This window comes from Grammomys surdaster, unplaced genomic scaffold (genome assembly GCF_004785775.1).
Source record: "Grammomys surdaster isolate TR1022 unplaced genomic scaffold, NIH_TR_1.0 125688, whole genome shotgun sequence".
NCBI lineage: Eukaryota > Metazoa > Chordata > Mammalia > Rodentia > Muridae > Grammomys > Grammomys surdaster.
Genome location: NW_021620524.1, coordinates 701,810 through 721,009, shown reverse-complemented (window position 1 = coordinate 721,009; position 19,200 = coordinate 701,810). Strand labels below are relative to the sequence as shown.

At 46.3% G+C, this 19,200-nt stretch overlaps 2 protein-coding genes across 11 annotated transcripts in view; one reads left to right on the top strand and one right to left on the bottom strand.

Annotated features, from left to right (window-relative positions):
* Ogfod3 (2-oxoglutarate and iron dependent oxygenase domain containing 3) overlaps nt 1-9,325 on the bottom strand; it is a 25,825-nt gene extending 16,500 nt beyond the window's left edge. The window contains exons 1-6 of the mRNA XM_028787963.1: nt 9,134-9,325; nt 7,557-7,774; nt 5,478-5,553; nt 4,274-4,316; nt 2,145-2,209; nt 1,499-1,555 (exon numbers count right to left, since the gene is read on the bottom strand). Coding sequence (XP_028643796.1) covers nt 1,499-1,555; nt 2,145-2,209; nt 4,274-4,316; nt 5,478-5,553; nt 7,557-7,774; nt 9,134-9,207 — 533 coding nt within the window. The 5' untranslated portion in view covers nt 9,208-9,325. The remainder of the gene's footprint in view (nt 1-1,498; nt 1,556-2,144; nt 2,210-4,273; nt 4,317-5,477; nt 5,554-7,556; nt 7,775-9,133) is intronic.
* The window catches only part of Hexd (hexosaminidase D), an 18,334-nt gene continuing 8,212 nt past the window's right edge, over nt 9,079-19,200 (top strand). For 4 of the 10 annotated variants that reach the window (XM_028787959.1, XM_028787958.1, XM_028787961.1 and 1 more), the window contains exons 1-3: nt 9,786-10,600; nt 15,985-16,094; nt 18,601-18,688. In XM_028787959.1, coding sequence (XP_028643792.1) covers nt 10,517-10,600; nt 15,985-16,094; nt 18,601-18,688 — 282 coding nt within the window. In that variant the 5' untranslated portion in view covers nt 9,786-10,516. The other 6 variants (XM_028787957.1, XM_028787953.1, XM_028787952.1 and 3 more) reach the window with 6 other exon arrangements.

Here is a 19,200-nt window from a genome sequence, read left to right as displayed (position 1 = left end):
GTGGCTGGCAATGGTCTTCATGCTTGCTGGTGCAGGAGTCACCTTGCTGTCACCCAGAAACACAAGTTTCATGTTCCCTCTGGGTTGGCTCCTAGGTCACACTTGTTCAGTTTCTATGTGTGAAAGGAAGGCCTTGCAGAAGGTGCTGTCTCTGCTCTACGTAGTTCCAGGTTTGTGTGTCCATGATGTCAAGAAGAATGTACAGCTCAAACGTTAGGAGTGTGTGTGTATGTGTGTGTATGTGTGTGTCTTATAAATTTATAAACTATAGAGCTACAAATGCCAAACTATCACAGAACAGTTTCTACTTAAGCCAGTGTGTGAATACTAGGAATGACCATCAAGAACAAAATAAACTAGTGAGGGCTAGGAGTACAACCGGTCAGCTGGAGACAGCAGTGGGCTGGGTCTTATGTCTTAAGAATATCAGAGTGGAGCTGTATGCCAGGGGGGACTCTCAAAAGTGTCTGCAAAGCTCCTGACGGCTCCATGTCACCTGCAACAGTGGACTTAAAGAGTCACACATGTTGTATGCATTCAGTGACAATTCATGGCTGCCACTGCCAGGTACACAGTGTTACTCAAGCTCTTCGCCTGCTCTCTGGACCAGAGGCCTTGGCTTTGTTTAGCAGCTGTTTCCCTGGGAACATACGAAGGTGAAATGTCAGCTCAGGTTTCAAGGCTGACCATCAGTGATAGGTGGGCATGGGGGTGCAAAGGGCAGCAGGAACTTAGTGCTCTGGTGGCCTGTTCCATGCCTTGGCCGGCTCAACACAATCTAGTAGGTGGTAAAAATCACATAAAATTCAACACACACACGCTCACACCTGGTTACAGGTAAAGCCTGGAATTCTGAACAAGATCAGAGTGCTGTACCAGTGCCCATTCTGGGAAATGATGTCATACTGCAGCTAGGTAATATTAGTGACAGGACTAAGTGGTGTGTAGAATCTCCGTGGACTTTTAACACACATCTTAGTGATATTTTTTATTTTTATATTTTTTATTTTATTTGGTTTTATGTATGTGAGTGCTCTGCTGCATGTACACCTGCATGCCAGAAGATGGCATCAGGTCCCTTTATAGATGGTTGTGAGCCACTATGTGGGAATTGAATTCAAGATCTCTGGAAGAGCAGCCACTACTCTAAACCGCTGAGCCATCTCTCCAGCCTCTTAATAATCTTTAAATAAAAGCTTTAATTTTAAAAAAATTCCCCAGATAGGCAAGCTGCTCTGGGTAAGAACTGTACAAGAATCATGTAACAGGTGCTGGGCTGTGATCAATAGCAGGACATGTCTGCTACAGGACCAAGAGGGCTTAGAAAGTGTTAGGGGAGCTGCCCACTACCCAGAGACAGACTGAGTTTCGTCTACACCCACGGGTCTTGATCTCTGACACAGACCTGGCCTGATGTATCAGGACATCATGGAACTGACCTCAGCCCCCTTCGCGTATCTGGCCACGCCCATCTCTTCTTGTTCTCCGTCTTCCTTACCTATATAACTGAAAGTCCTCCTCAGAGAAGATATTTTGTATTTTATCCCCAAAGTATCTGTGAAATAATAAATAACATTAGCAGGTGTTACTAATCTTTTCCTTGCTTTTTGTTTTTGCTTTTTTTAAAATAGGGTCTTGCTCTAGCTCAGGCTGATCTTCAACTTGGGGCTCAGACCACAGGTATAAACTATCACACCCCAGCCTCCTTGTTTCCTTTAGTCAGTCTTTCCTCAAGTTAACCAACAAACTCCAAAAGTAGATCTGCCATATCATCTGAGAGTTATTCCATTCCTGTAATGATAACTATGTTATAGAGAAGGAAAAAATGATACAAAGTAAGGGGGGGGGGAGGAAGGAAGATGGAGGGGGAAGGGGGAGAGGGAGGAGGGAAGGAGAGTGGAGGGAGGGGGAGAGGAATAAAGAGAGGAAGAGGGGGGGAGGCAGGAGGGAGGGAGAGAGGGTGAGAGGGAGAGAGGGAGAGAGGGAGAGAGGGAAATCGGCAGTTGACAGAATGATGGCGTGGAGGCTGAGAACTCTCTCAAGTCTCTCTCTAGCCCTAGAGGAACCTCGAAGCTCTCTGAAGTCCATGCAGCTGCTGGACGCCCACCTGCATCCTACCTCTTCTATTTCCTCTAGCCTCTCACCTATACAGGTTCACAAAGTGTTTCCCAACAGACAGGGCTCCAGAGTGCAGGTCCAGGATAGATGCCTGAAAAAGATGAATGTGCGTAAACCGTGGTCACTTTAGAAGCCAAAGCTGAACCTCAGTTGCCACAATCCATTGTATAAACACTCTACCTCTGACTTCTTAAAATTCTGCCTTATGCACTGTCTGCCTGGACAAACGTGACTCTTCTGCTGTCCAAAGAGATAACCAAACTCTTTGGCCTAACATTTTCGGGAACGTCTCCAGACACACTCCCCAGACACATCTGAGGATGATTATGGTGAGTCACAGCCCACCCTAATGACTCCATCTTTCTTTCCCTCCACTAGATCTGTGAAGGTAGGACTTAGACACATGGTTCTGCCCATGTGTGCAGTGTGACCAGTTTCTGTATAAGTGCACACTTCTGCATGTACACTAATTACCACCCTTTCTGTCCTCTCTCTGTCCTCCACTCCTATCTGACAGCCCATCCTGAGCATCTGAAGCTCCACTTTCTATGAGAAGCTGCCTGTGTTCTACTGAGGTAGAAGACCCTGTGATGTGCCTCTTTCTCTGGAATAACTCACGTTGTTTCTCACAGCTAAGCATCAAGGCTATTCACTGCTCAGATGTGTCAGACCTGCTGGCCTATCCTAGTGATAGCCTTGGGTTCTTCTGTGCACACTGGCCACAGGTGCATGTGGCCATGTCCTTGGGCTCCCAGTTCAACACTTCATATAGAACTACACACCTGTAAGTAACCTTTAAGAAACTGTCAAATCTTTTCTGACTTTAACTGCCTAACTCTGAGTCTTTCCCTGTGTCTCAGGAAGAAAGCAGCCATCAACATGAACCATTTTACCCCATGCATGGTGGGTAACAGGGAGCCGGCCCCTTTTCTTATTTCTACAATTGCTTAGCTAAGGCATGGATATGACTTGGGTCTAATGTTTACTGAACTTAAAGGTATGAGGCCTATTACACAGGGACTCTCAAGGTCGTGCTGAATAAAGAGGAGACAAGTCATTCACTGACAATCCTTTAGCAAATAGCTCCCCAAACTCAAAAGAAATTCCATTTTCAGAACTCTAAAGACAGAATTACAGATGAAGTTGTGCAATCACAGAAACAGTTTGAAATTATAACAAAGTCTGAAAGCCTACCTTCTGCAGACTTGATTTGGGCCTGACACAGACTATAATGCAAAGCAGTTGCCAAAATACGCAGGGAGAAGAAATCCATCCTCACACCAAGCAGAGACCAAGGTCCCAGTGACCAGTGCCCAACTGTCCATTTACAGAGGTGTGGCTAGCCCAGTTTATTCCTGTGGCTGTACGGAATGAGGACTTCCAGCTACACGAGTTCATTCTCCCACCTTTGAAGCCAGAAGTCTAGAACCAAGGAGGTGAGGTGGCGCTTCCTTGGTTTCTGGCCTAAGCTCTAGGGCATGGTCCTTCCTTGTCCTCCAGTATCTGTACCCTAGGCTTTCTTTGGTTTGTGGACATAGAACCCACTTTTCACCTCTATCTACCCGTAGGCTTTCTCTTCTCTTTAAGTTTCCCTTTGGCTCTGTCTTACACAGATAACACCTGTCCTTGGACTTGAGGTCCCTGAGAAGGACTTCCCCTCAATTACGACTACAGAGATCCCATTTCCAAATTACATCACAAATTCCAGGTGGACCCACCATCCTGTTCCTTGTATGATTTACCCTAGTGCAGAGGATGACGGGCCTCTGTTGGCCTGCTGCAGTGGGGTCCATTTAAGCATCTTAAAGAGGCTTTGCTTTCCCCAGCAGCTGCCTGGCCACCAGGCTCGACTCCTTTGTCAGCTCCCTCCCTCTATCCTCTTTCCAATCCTCCCCTATCCTTCCTGTCCCTATCCAGAATGTCTGAAATGCCAGTGGGACATGAAGCCAGGCAGCCTGAAGAGATGGCCATGTGTGACTTTATACATTCTCTTCCCAAGAGGGATACCAGCCACTGTCTGAGAAATAACATAGACACACCAGGCCATGTCTCTGGTGGGGAACAAAGGGGACCTTGTGCATCCAACACTTCCTTCTTCCCTTCCAAGGAGAGCAAACCTAAAATGTATCAAGAAAATAGAACCATGCCAACTCACCCCTCCATCTGATCCACCTAGGGAGAGCCCTTTCTCTGCTATTCTGTGGGGGTGAAAAAAAAAAAACAACTTTAAATCAAAATTTAGTTGACAGCATTATCCATAAAGCATCTAGGCAAATCATCCATCAGTATAATAGTGCCTTATCTATAGGTTCTTCTTGTTTAACATTTATGATGTAAACAATCAGGGAAGCTCAAAAATGTAACTCTCAAAGCTGCGGATACGTCAGCACCCTCTTGCTCCCAGCACATGGCCTACTTGGAAACCACTGGCCTGATTCTGAACTGTTGCAAAGGAACCTCTCAGTCAGTCTGTGGTCTGATGGCTCCCTAGTTGATGGAGATTTTGGTAATTACAGCTCAGACTGTCAAAGAGCTATACCATACCAAAGAGGACCACCCAACTAAAGAGCAAGCAGCTTTGACAAAGCTACCAAGGAACACTAACCTGTCAGTAAAGCATTAATAATCCTCAGGTATAGTAAGGTATAGGATCAGGGTGGGGAGCAGGATACAGAGGACAAGCTTCCTGCTGGGCACCATAGTAGGAATAGCATAAGGACAGAGAAGAATGGGGCTCGTGGGTCAAATGAGGGGGTCACATACTGAGTCTGAATGGCTGGCCAGAAAATGAAATCTTTCTTTTTTAAGATCTTGTTGTTTAAATCCACACAAAGGCCGGGCAGTGGTGACGCATGCCTTTAATCCCAGCACTTGGGAGGCAGAGGCAGGTGGGTTTCTGAGTTTGAGGCCAGCCTGGTCTACAGAGTGAGTTCCAGGACAGCCCTGGCTATAAAGAGAAACCCTGTCTCGAAAAACCAAAAAAAAAAAAAAAAAAAAAAAATCCACACAAAGAAAACTCCCGTATCAGCTGCTTCTGAGCTGGCATTTATGAGCCACAGAGAGGTGAAATATTACCTATTGATTGTCAGCTAAGGCTGGAGGAGCCCTGGTCTCCATAGCAGAGTAAACTTCCTGTGGAGGAGGCTAGGCCTCTAGACTGCTCAATCACCAGAAACATTGTTAAGGCCACAGCATTTCCTCAAAGGAAGCAGGAAGCCTGCCCTCTGACCCCCCAAACCCTTGAGGATGGTCCACGAGACTACGAAGGTTCTCTGAACTCTGATGTTGCCCTGGCTCACTCCCATTCACTGCTTAACCCAACTCTTAACCCTAGACAAACTGCAGAGGTGCATGGGTACCTGCGAATCTGCTCCGCCTCCTCCCTGGTGATGACGATGTCATTGACGCCTCTGCCACACTTCCTGGGGGTGCAGCCTGGAGGGCGACAGTCAAGGAAAAGTGATGACTTCCAAAACCACTGTCCCAAGATCATGGCCAAGCTGACAAAGTCCTTCAGCATGACCAGGGGGCCAGTTTGGCTAAAACACCTGGCTAAAAGTCAACTTCAGATATAAAGTAACTTTTCACTGGAATTTTACTCTATGCAGAACTTCAATTCACATCTCCTTCCTGCCAGGCGACCTAGATTTCTCACATAGGCTGATCCTGTCACTGCCCCCAAACCCTGAGAAAAAAAGGAAGTCCCCAGACATTGCATTGACATTTCGGTTTTGCTTTGTCTTGTTTGTTAGAAACATGGTCCATGGTCTTACTATGTCGTTTAGGCTGACTCAAACTTGAAAACTTCCTGGCTCAGCCTCCTGAGTTCTGAGATTACAGGCCTGGGCTAGCACACAAACAGTCTGGCAACATTTCTTATCTTGCTTGCTTGCTAAAATCCCTTTGGAAAGTTCTGACACAGCCCAAGCTGAGCCTGTCATTCTGGTCACCATCCGTCTCCAGGACCACAGCACCTGCCTGTCATACTCACTCCTGCTTCTCCTTCACTGTGGTGTTATGCAGACACCCAGAGAATGGAAGTTAGAAGCAGCTTTGATGGAAGAGGGTGGGTGTGATATGGGAGAGACATCAGGATGGAGCAGAGCATCAGCAGCAAGCTCAGCAAACTGTCCTTGTTTTCTGGCAGTTCCCTTGCCCTGAGTGAGCTGTGCTCTTACTTGTGATATGGGTCTGTAAACTCTGGGGACCTTCCTACAAGATATTTGTGTGTGTGTGTGTGTGGTAAATTAGGATAAGTAAACTCCCAGGATAGAACATCCAACACGACAGAAACATGTTTATTGTATTGACTGCAGAAGGAGAAAAGGGTGTGCCCTTTGTCCTTGGCCACCCAGTCCACAAAGCACTCCTCTGCCATCTCACTTGTGGCTGAGGGCTGAGTTCTTGTGCATCACGACAGCGCCCCTTTGTGGAAGAACATGGAACTTTTTCCCCATTCACATCCAAAACATTACTTTGAATAAAAAAATAAACCACCCTTATAGAGCAGGGCCCAAATGCTACATTTGAGAAACCGGATGAGTCTGGATGGTATCGAATGTTCAGGAAAACAGCAGCCCAAGGAGGCCTACACTCCACTCTATAAACCCAGTCCAGAGGTGTGTGCTCTTTAGGCTGCTGACTGTCCTCACCTGGCTCTGTGACCCTGACACTGCAGCTCACCTCTGTTCCCCTGGGCCTAACCCCAGGACTCCAGTTTGTAACTATTTGGGTATCCCTTCTTGCCCCAACAAGGACCATCAGCAGAACTGTGACCTGGGTACATTCTTGTCCTCACATTTTCTGGGTGCTCCTTACCTTTTTGGAACTTTTTTTTTTACACTTGTTATTTTATGTGTGTGGACACACAACATGTGTATAGAGGCTGGAGAACTACATACAGGAGTTCATTCTCTCCTACTGTGTAGGTTTAGGATGCTGAACTCGGGTCATCCAGTTTGTGTTATGTTCTTTAATGGCCAAGCCATCTCGCTGACCCTTTCTCAGCTCCCTAATCCTGTCACCTCTCTGCAGGCAGCCTCCGGGCACAGAGGCTTGTTAAGATGCTATCTATGCCCGAGTGGCATTGGAGGCCAACCCTGAAACATCTTTATTTTCCAAGTATGAGCTTGCCTATCTGGGAGGGAAAGTTTGTCTCTGCCCACATATATCGTCTTAACCATAGCAAAAGGCGATGTTGAGTTTCATGCCTGTCACTTCGTTTGTGTCTGTGTATAAGTATATACACATGACTGCAGGTGCCTGCAGAAGAAGTTGGATCCCCTGAAGGTGAAGTTACAGGCAGTTGTGAGCTGCCAGCCAAGGGCGTTAGGAACTGAACTCAGGTCCTGGGAAAATGCAACAAGTATTCTTGAATGCTGAGCCATCTCTCCAGCCCCTTATCAGTCACTCTTTTCTGAGAAGCCTGTGGCACATACCTTCAAACCTTCGGTGACCATCATAGTCCTCGGAGCAGGGAACCTCAATGAACCTGCCTTCTAAGACCTCACCACGACGAGCCACAACCTCAGTAACATCATCATCGATCCCCACAGTACTCCAGAGCAGGAATGGGAGCAGAGCAAGGCCGACCCCAAGGGCCACAATCCTTAGCCATGTCCTCTGTGCCTCCCGAGGCAGCCGGTCCTTCTTGGAACTAAGGATAGAGAACATAACCACTGGATGTAGCCATCATACTAAGCATGCCAATCAAAACCACAAGCTGTTCACACTGGATATCACCAGGCTTGGGCTGTGCCTACATTAATCTCTGATCAAGATGGATCAATTCCAATCAATCCTGAGATACTGCAGGTACTCGTGGGCTAATTATGAAGCAGCTGGTGGGAAACAGGGCATCTACTCCATCCACAACTCAAGCTTATCAGGATGCCCACCGTGCACCACCCCTCAGAAGAGTGTCCCAGGCAGTATGTGGCCCTGTCTTCTCTGACCAGACAGGGCTATGACCATAGGTAATTCCTGTCCAGCCCTCAGAGCACCTATTTGGAAGATTGCCAGGGAATGTGAGTCTCTAATCACTCACCCATCCCTATATGATTGCCCCATCCCAAGCATGTGCTCCTACACGAACACGTGTGTACTTAAATCAACTTACATGAATCATATCTACTTAACTCAAATCATAAACCTGCGGCCAGAAAGATGTCAGAAATGATATGTGAAAGTTGTCTCTATGACCCAGGTCTGTGTGGTCCAGTCCCTGATGAAGCTGTCTGTGTCTCTGTACATCCGTGTGTGTCTGTGTGGTCCAGTTCCTGATGAAGCTGTCTGTGTCTCTATACATCTCTGTGTATAACTAAAGTAGCTGAGCTCTGCTGTCCAGGAAAGGTCTCAGGAAAGAGCTTGAAATACACACAGAATTGTCAGAGTTAGGTCCCTGTCCCTAAAGTCTCCATTTCTTAGTCACCAGTTCAGGTGTGGGTTTGACAGAGGTTCACAAGGCCAGTTTTGGACAGGTGGGGTGTGAAAGGCTGGGATGATGTAACCGGGGAGGTGGGCCATACAGCAATGGAGAGTCATAAAGGCTCAGAAATGGTCCCTAGCAAGAGAAACCCGCTCACATGACTGAATGCAGTTCGACTCCAAGGAGAAGCTTCCTGTGGGGAGGACCTCTGTGCAGAGCTTGGAAGTGGGCAGCCACGTGGACATTTCACTACAGAAGGGATGCCGCAAGATACAACAACCAAGCCACGCCCCCAACACATCACGCCCACACTACTTCCACGCCCTCTCTCTAAGTCAAGCCTGCTCAGGTCGCAGTAAGGCTAGTCCCACCTGACACTTTTACCCAGGAGGCAACCCAGACACAGGTCAGACCCCGCCTTGTCATGATCACGCCCCACCCCGTCAGGCCCCACCCCTGGCACGGCCACACCCCACTTTACCACGCTCCACCTCCCTCCGTCCCCGCCCTCGGAATGGCCACGCCCACACACCAGTCAGGCTCCGCCCGCTATTGCGCGCGGCCTCCTGATCCTATGGATCCGGCTACCTGTTTGCATGCCGGTGTTCTGCTGCACTATTTCCCTCAGGAACTCTGGGTGGTCCCCTCCGCTGAGGTGCCATCGGGCCAAGCCGTCGCAGAGCCAGGCGGGACACAAGAGCCACCAAACTCGGGGCAATAGCTGCGAAAGCGAGGCGGGAACGGTGTGGGGACGCGGGAGCGACGCGCTCGGTCTTCGGCCGGCTCACAGCCAGACGTGAGCAATCGGAGGCCGAGTGGTGGCGGCGGGGGGCGGGGTGCGGATGCGGGGGGAGGCGGGGCCTTCTCTGCCCTTGGCGCTGCTCCCCTGAGGCACCTGCGGAGTTCTGCGTTCTCCCGTAGCAGTGCTACGCCGAAGACGTGGGTGAGTCAAGCCCATAGCCACTGGTTGGGCTGGACCAGGGGGACCTGTCTCTTAAGGCCGCCGCCCTCAACCCGGAGAGCTGCATTAAGAATCCTGTCGGACTTTGAGCTGCCTGAGAGTAGCGGGTCGGGGTTGGGGATTGAGGGCGGGGTGGGGTGGGGTAGCGCGGATGGGGGTGTGGTTCTTAAGGCTAGGACTTTGAGTCCTTGCACAGGACGAGCAGGTGAAATCATGCAACTAGATGCACAACTCACTAACTCTCTTTAATAATCGTTTGTGATTTTACAAAAGGTAGGAAAACTGTTTCTTTAATATCCTGGCTGTTTCAGTATCGTCCAGAAATTAACTGTAATGGAAACTATAGTAAGCTCTGATATATGTAGAGCTTATTCCCTTTTCAGATTATTGTTGATATTATTTTCAGTAGACCCAGGATGGATCCCAGGGCTCTTGGCATAATGAGCAAGTGCTGTATCATGGAGCTAGCCACCATCTCCCCAAATTACCATTACCTTAATTGTTTTTCAATACTAGGAATCGAACCTAAGGCCTTATGCATGCTAGACAAGTGTTGTGCCACTAAACTATCCTTATTTTACTTATTAGTATGGAGACAGGGTATTATTAAGTTGCCAAGGCTAGCCGTGACCTTCCTTTATAGCCCAGGCAAGCCTTAAACTTTAATCCGTCTTCCTCAGTAGGAGTCAGGGTGGGAAGGGTGTTACAGGTGTGTGCCTCTGCGACGCTTGCAACGTTTTTTGTTGCTATAAATCATAATAATCTCACAAGGAAATTGATGGTTTCCTATTTCAGTGCAATTTAAAAATTTGAATTGTATTTGAATGTGAAAATAGACTTGGTTTATTTTCATATTAGTAAAATTAGTTTTGTCTGGTTTAGTAGAGCACAGTTGGCTGGTATCAGAACTGAAGGGAAGGGCTGTGTCTGCTCCACTTTGTAACTTAAGTTCTCTCTGCCAGGAAGAAGTCCTAGACAGAGATCCTGTTATAGGAGTTTATAAAAAAAAAATGTCATCCTCCACACCATTTAAGATGAGATTAGTTCATTTGGACCTTAAGGGAGCACCGCCAAAGGTTTCATATCTCTCTGAGGTAAGGACTCCCTTTACCGTCTCATGACCTTTTACTTTGTGGAAGTGAGCACTAGTCAAACAACCTTGAGGCCTTCTGAATCACAGTAGTGACAGCATAGGTTTTTCATTTTCTCCCAGTTCCCCTCAGAACCAGACACAGCACCAGGGTGGCACAAAGAACAAAAGAATCCATGACCTCTGTGCTGTGGTTGAATTGTATCCACCAAAAACATAGGTTCAAGTCTTAACAGTTTGGTGCCTATACATATAACCTTACCTGGATAGTCTTTGGAAAATTGACCAGTTAAGATGAGGTCATACTGGGTTTCTGTGAGCCTGATTAAGAAAAGTGGATTGATTGATTATGTTTGGGTATATGTTTGGGGACGAGCACAGTGTATGCTCTCCCATGTGTTCATGTGAAGATCAGAGGTAAGCAACACTTTTTTTGGAGACAGGATCTCTTACTGAACCTGGAACTCACCGTTTCAGACAGACAGAATGGCCAGTAAAACCCCAGAATCTGCCTGTCTTTACCCTGCCAGGGCCAGGGTTACAGGCATATACCACCATCTTTGGCTTTTATATATGAGTGTTAGGGATCCAAACTCAGGTAAAAGGGGAGATTTTAGAGATAAAGTTGAGAAGGCACATAAATATGGACACCCTGAGACAACAGGAGCAAAGTGATACAGGCACAAATTAATGAACCAGAAGCTGGAAGAGGCAGGAAGGACTCTCCCATAAGACCTTCTGAGAAAGCATGCCCTGCCAACTCCTCAGTTGGAACTCCTGGCCTCTAGGACTATGAAAAGAAATCCCGTTATTTAAAGCCATTTCATTTGTAGTCATTTCTAACAGCAGACCTAGAATCCAAATACATTCTTCAACATGAATACAGTGCACTCATCTGTAATCCCAGTACTCAGGAAATGGAGGCAGGCGGTTCAGGAGATCAAGGCTAGCATTGATCTCATAGCAAATTCAAAACCATTCTGAACCACATGAGACATCGTCTCAAAAAAGAAGTGATGGTGAGAAATTGGTAAGATAGCCCAGTAGTAAAAGTGCTTATCACCAGACGTAATAACCCAAGTGTGAGTTCTAGGGACTTGTATTATGGGGGGCAAGAACCAGCTCCTACAGATTGTCCTCTGACTTCCACACCTGCTTGGGACACATACACTATATAGGTATACACACACAATTAATTAGTTAATTAATGAAAAAAGTGAGATCTAGGTGTTAGGTAGCTCCATAGATTCCAAAACCGGAATAATACATTCATATCCCAACACCACAAAGCTCATGTAGGGTGAGCAGCCTGAGCAGGAGGTGATAAAGCAAAGAGGAAGGAGAACTGTAGCAATGCTGTGACCAAAGGATCTAGAAAATATGCCCAAATAGATGCTACCCACATCCAGAAGAAATTGGGAGACATTTTTAACTGGCTTGAATTTGAGGATGAGTGTATAAAAATGAGTTTAAAAAGTACAGGGGCATCTAGAGGACCATAAGACTCAAAGAAATCAGAGATCTATCATAAGGGCAAAATATCAGGGGGAAAGTAAAGAGAATGTTCAGATAGCCAGAGGAAAGGAGGCAGAGACCAACGGTGGCCTCAGGAAGGACCATACAAAATTGAAGTACCTAATGCCCATGGCAGCAACAGAAGAGGAACCTGATCAGAGCAAGACTGGTGGGTAGAAGGTTTAGAAGTGTAGTAAGTGCTTGCCTAACATTTGGAAGCCTTAAGTTCAATCTGTAGCACCTCAGTGAATAGTAAGTAGATTGTGGTTAAACTCCGAGTGGACATAGGACACCACAGAAAAAGATGATAGTCTTGATAGCACAGAAACAAGCATGTCACGGGACCACGGAGCAGAATAAAGCAAGATACTCAGATGAGATAAAAGATTGGAAAGAAGTTTAGAATCAGAGGCAGAGGACGCTGAGCTAGGAGGATTAGACCGAGGATGCAGAATTGCTGCCTGCAGGACTCAGGAATAAACTGAGCGGGGGAATTCAGAAGTGAAGACTAAGTCGGAAGCATATAGGTAAGTAGTATACCATAAAAAGCATGGTATTTGGCAGTAAATGGCAAAATCCAACATGAAGAGGTATAAAAAAAAAACACATGCTCTTCTGTAAGCAGCCTGAGATGATCTGTGAAACGGTTTCCTTTTCATTTAGCCTAGAAAACTACAAAACACACAAATCAAGAGGGTCCTATCAGCCAGGCGTAGTGGTCCACTCCTTTAATCCCAGCACTCAAGAGGCAGAGGCAGGTGGATCTCTGAATTTGAGGCCAGCCTGGTCTACCAGAAAAAAGAAAAAAAGAAAAGAAAAAAAAGAAAAGAAAAAGAGTTCTGGACAGCCAAGGCAGTTACACAGAGAAACCCTGTCTTGAAATAAACAAACAAACAAAATCCACTCAGTTTTAGAAGCCAAGGAATTTCCCAAACCATCAAGAGTATGCATATTCAAAAGGCAACCAAGGAAATGGTTCAGTGCAGAAAACCAGTGTTCAGTTCCCAGGACCCACATCAAGTGACTCACAGCTAGCTGCTTATAACACCATTTCCAGGATATCTAGTGCTCTCTAGCCTTTGTGGGTACCTCCCTGCAGTTGGTGCAATAAACTCACACAGGCACACACATATATAATAAATAAATCTTTAAAAAAAAAAAAAAACATAGCACAGTGAAGTGGCTCACTGGGTAAAGAAAGGTACTTGGTACCAAGTCGAAAGACAGAAGTTTAATCCCCAGGACCAGCATAGCGGAAGGAGAGACTTTACTCCCACAAGTGTCCTCTTCCTCCACACCCTACAAACACATACACACACACACACACACACACACACACACACACACACACACACAAGCAACAAAGCATCTGATTTAAGTCATCTTAAAGAAGCAGAATGTATCATTTCTGATATGTAGTGGTCGAGTTTTCGGTATAACAGTCGTGTCACTGAGTATGTCAAGGCCAAGTAGTGGGGCCAAGCCTAGGGTCAGTGACCCAAAAGGAGTACTTGGTGCAAGTCCTTAAAATGCAGTGCAAATGCCAGGTGGTCATGGTACATTCCTTTAATCCCAGCACTCAGGAGGCAAAAATAGGTGGATCTCGGAGTCTGAGGCCAGCCTGGTCTGCAGAGTGAGATCTAGGACAGCCAGGGCTACACAGATATACCTCTACCCCCCACACCCCTCCAAAAGAGCCCAACCACAGAGATATCTCCCCTCCCCCCTAAAAAGCCCAACAAGAGCTGAGCATGGCTATGCTTGCCGGTAGTCAGCATTTGGGAGGCAGAAGCAGGAGGGTTAGGAGTTTGAGATCATCTTTATCTATGTAGTAAGTTCAAGATCAGCTGCGTGAGACCCTGTCTTGAAAAAAGAAAAAACAAAACAAACAACAACAACAAGAGAATAGTGATGAATTTAGAGGGTTAGAAGTACTGTCTAGTCATTGAACATAGCCAAGTGACCAAAGCACCTGACTCATAGCCCGTTTACAAAGCCCATAAGGGATTAAGCCATACATGATCTCCCCCAGCCGTCTAGACGATCCTCACCGAAAAGGACCACATCACTCCTCAGCCAGAGGTGACGCACGCCTTTAATCCCAGCACTTGGGAGGCAGAGGCAGGCAGATTTCTGAGTTTGAGGCCAGCCTGGTCTACAGAGTGAGTTCCAGGACAGCCAGGGCTACACAGAGAAACCCTGTCTCGAAAAAAAAAAAATCTGCTCGAGGGGAGTAAGGTGGTCAGTGGGTAAAGGGACTGCCAGCTCAATGGTGTGAGTTTGTTCCCTGGATCCTACATAAATGAAGAAGAGAACCAGTTTCCAAATTCTCTGATTTTCACGTAGGCACCATCTACCCCCTCACCCCACAATAAATGTTTAAAAAAAAGAAATTACTTTTTTATCTGCTTGAGGGGATGGGGAGCTGCCTTTACCTATAATTTCAGCACTTGTGAACTAGACCTCCGGCCTCTTCACATGTGAAAATATATTAACACATACACGCAAGCAAACAACAACAACAACAACAAATCTACTTAAAAGTTTATAAATCCGACCCAAGCCACAGCTTTTTGAAGCAGGAAAATTTGAGAATGAGGCATGTTAATGGGTTCTAATAATTGGTTTGGTGGGATTAGGGTTATGGTTATTGTCTTTTAAGTTCAAACAGTTAGAAATATAAATCGAAGCATTTGCAAGTGAAATGATACCTGGGATTTTCTTTAAAGTATGCCAGACAAAAAGAAAAGTAAAAGTTAGCTTATGGTGTATGTTTACACAGCTTAACAATGAAAACCTCTGCTACCATCTAAACCATGAAGCCCCAGAGGACTCATGTCTGTGAGATCCTAGTCTCCCTAGTCTCAGCCTCAAAGATGTCTCAGCCTACAGCAAGAGCTGCCCAGGAGGTGTAAGCAGGTGTCAGGAAAGGCAAGAACCCTGGGGGACTAGATGCCACCATCATTGCATTGACCTCTGTGGGTAATTGACTCCGATTACTTCTCTCCATGGTCAGGCTGCCTCTGATATGTACTCCCTTAGTACCCGTTTTGTGAATCTCCTACAGCTAATTTTCAGTTACCAGCTGATTTCCTTGATTCAGCATGTTTCAGAACTTTCCTGCACTTTAAGAAAGAAAACAAGATATACATCACAGAAAACATTTGGAGCCTTATTTGGAGATTGATATTTGTTTTAAATATAGATAGAGGCCCTTTTATTAGTACCTACATTGTGCTTTTCTTTTTAAATCCTTGGCTTTGATCTCAGGCCAATAAATAAATGAATCCCAATTATTCTATATAGTAGGCATGAACAGATCATAAAAGTCCTTGAAATCAGGGAAATCCCTACCCTTAACATAAAGATAAGGAAGAAAGTGGTGAGAACGGGAGGAAGGCGCTCTGAGACTTCGAGCCCTATCCGTGCATGCCTGTGCACACATGCAGACATGGGTGCGTGCACACACACACACACACACACACACACACACACACCACCTGCTATCTCTGCACACATACTTCCACCTACTTTTCCTTCCCAGGGGCTGAACGCATCTCTTCAGAGCAGTTTCTGGTGACCCTGATGCTACGACACACAGGTTCTTGTGTGTTAGAACCCTCTGGCCTGGCTCCAGCATGACTCTCCCAGCTGGTCCAAGTCCTCCCTCCTCAGCTGGACCACCAGCATTGTTGATTGCTATTCAGTGGCGCATAGCACTCATACACATTCTAGATTTAAAGTTTGCAAGAGAGAAATATGAATATCAGCTCCCATCCCTCTCCAAAACCTGGAAAGGAAAAAGCACACACTTCATCTGAGATGTGTGTTGTTCAGATTGCCACTTTTCCAACACCCTCTGTCTCTATCCAGGTTTTTCCTCTGTTCCATGCACTTGGTGCAAATGGCCTCCTCATTGAGTATGAAGACATGTTTCCCTATGAAGGCCACCTGAAGCTGCTGAGGGCCAAGCATGCCTACAGGTATCGAAGCTGGCAGAGAGTGCCAAATTGCGGAGGCAGGGGGAGGGCCACCAACAAGGAAGGCATGGGCATTACTGTGGGTGGGATAATTGGAAACTAACATTTTACACTCCTTTTTGTCTTTCTAAGTGCATGTGTGTATGTATGTGTGTATATATACATATATATATATGTGTGTGTGTGTGTGTATATATAATTTAGTCGCAAAATTAAAACATGTAGCTCATACTCACACCTATGATCCCAGCATTTGGGAGGCTGAGGCTGAGACAGGATGATTGTTGAAAGTTAAAGGCCACCTTGGGCTGCAGATTAAAATCCTATCTCAAAAACAAACAAACAAACAAACAAACAAACAAACAAAAACTGGCCTGGCCATGGTAGCTCATGCCTTTAATCCCAGGTGGATCTGTGAGTCTGAGGCCAGCCTGGTCCACAGAATCAATTTCTAGGACACCCAGAGCTACACAAAGAAACCCTGTCTCAAAATCAAAACAAACAAACAAATGAACCTAAAACACTTATAAAAATAAAACACTGGGTTGGAGAGATGGCTCAGGTGTTAAAAGCACTAAATGTTCTTCCAGAGGACCCAGGTTCCATTCCCAGCTCCCATGTGGTAGCTCACAAGGATGTTCTCTTCTGACCTCACACATTAAAAATGTGTATACAGACAAATGCAGGCAAAACACACAATTTTTAAAAATTTATTATCCCTCATATATTATACCCCAACTGCAGTTTCCCCTCCCTTCTTTCCCCCTAGCCCTAACCCACCTCTTGTCTCCCTTAGATCTGTTCCTCCTCTGTTTTCCTTCAGAAAAGAACAGGCCTCTCAGGGATATCAACCACTCGTGGCTTAATAAGTTACAATAAGACCAGGCACATACCCTTACATCAAGGCTGGACGAAGCAGCCAAGAGGGGGAAAGAGGTCCCAAAAGTAGGCAAAAGAGTTAGAGACAGCCCCTGCTCCCACTGTTAGTAGTCACAAAAGAACAGCAAGCTTCACAACTAGCATGTATGCAGAGGTCCTAGCTCAAACATATACAGGTGCTCTGATTGTTGGTCCAGTGTCCCTATGAGCCCTAGTTAGTTGATTCTGTGGACCATGTTCTGTAGTATCCGTGACCCCTCTGGCTCCTACAGTCCTTCCTCCTGCTCTGAGTAATACATGTAGCAGCTGGAGAGATGTCCTTGTGTTATGGAGCACTTACTGCTTTTACAGAAGAGCAGGGTTTGGTTCCTAGAACTCATGTTGTGGCTCACAACTACCTGCAACTCCAGGTCCAGGGCAGCCAGTGCCCTCATCTGACCTCCTCAGTTTCCTGCGTACACATGGTACACATACATACACTTAGCACACACACATATGCAGAACATATTTTTAAGCAAAACATGTACATTAAAGGTAATCAGGAAACAGTTAAAAGAGGAAGTAAATATCTATTCTGACCCTGCAAGGAAGAGTAACGAGTCATGGGGCAGCTGGGACTGGGTTGCATTTATGGCCACAATTGGATTTTTTTTTTCTCTCATGTGTGTGTATGTGTGTGTGTGTGTGTGTGTATTTATATTTACATGGTATGAATGCACATGTGTGCAAGGACATGTGAAAGCCTGAGGTTGACATTCCAAATCTTTATCACTCTCCACTTGACTTAACTGAAGCAGCATCTTTGATTGAATCCAGAACACACCGTTTGGCTACTCTGGCAAGCCAGCTTCCTCTGGTGTCCCCTGTCTGTGCCTTATGAGCACTGGAAGCAGAGAAAGTCCACCATGCCCTCAGCATCTACCTGGGATCTGGGAATCTGAGCTCTGGTTCTCTTGCTTACACAACAGACATTTTGACCACTGAATGATCTCCCAAGCTTCTCATAGTTTGATTTTAACTTTGGAATGCACAAGCAAGTGGGAAAATACTAAGACTCTCATAGAAATCAAGATTAAAGCAACTCTGCAAGGTCATTTCAGCTGCTGAGTCAGTGACTCTGGGGATACACCTCAGTGGTAGAGTGCTTACCTAGCATACACAAGCAGGTCAGAGGAATATAGATACGGTCCTTGTGATTCTTTAGTTAGGCATGGTGGTAACTACCTTTAATACCAGCACTTGGATGACTCAGGCAGGAACATGACCACCATGCTAGAGGCTGGTTTGGCTCTGGGGATCCCAGTTCTCCTTTGCACCTGCACATGCCTCTGTTGTAAGTTTGCCTGCTCTCTGTGTTCTGCTGTTTTCTAAAGAAAGGTGAATATCTGTTTGTCTTTCAAAGTTAACAAGGTTCAGTGGGAGCAGTGAAGGGACCTTTTCTTAGGTTAAGAGCTGTACTAAAGCAGCTGAAGAGTAAGTTTTGCCCTTGGGCCAGTCTGCCCACCTTGTTGTGCAGGATGACTCTGTAGCCACTTCATATAAGATGCAGTCGAGCAAGAAAGGGTTGGGCTGGGCAAAGTGGTGTGACAACCAGGCTGACACAAGCCTCTGTGTTCTCTTAATACCCCAGCCCCTCCGAAGTTACAGAGATCCTGCGCCTGGCCAGGCTTAGTGAGCTGGAAGTTGTCCCCTTGGTGCAGACATTCGGACACATGGAGGTGAGTGGGAGGAGTGACAGTTACTGTCATGAGTGTGAGCTTCAGAGACTGGACCTGGGCTCCAGTGTGGGGCAGTAGGGCCTGGGGGTAAGCAGCAGCAGCTCAGTGCTGCCTGAACACCTGTTCTCAGCAGCACCAATCTCTGAGCAGCCAGAGAGCACAACGAACTCTTGGTCAGGGCAGCTTCACCAGGAAGGAAGGAACCCTTCCATTTTCTGCTTATGTCTTTTTATCAGTATCCACAGTTATTTCTCATATGTAAGACAGACAGCTGAGCCGGGCAGTGGTTGTGCACGCCTTTAATCCCAGCACTTGGGAGGCAGAGGCAGGCGGATTTCTGAGTTCGAGGCCAGCCTGGTCTACAGAGTGAGTTCCAGGACAGCCAGGGCTATACAGAGAAACTCTGTCTTGAAAAACAAACAAACAAACAAAAAAGACACAGCTGAGAGGCAAACACGGTATTGGTTTAATGGCTTGTAGGATGCAGCTTCATTCACTCCTCTAAAGTAAAA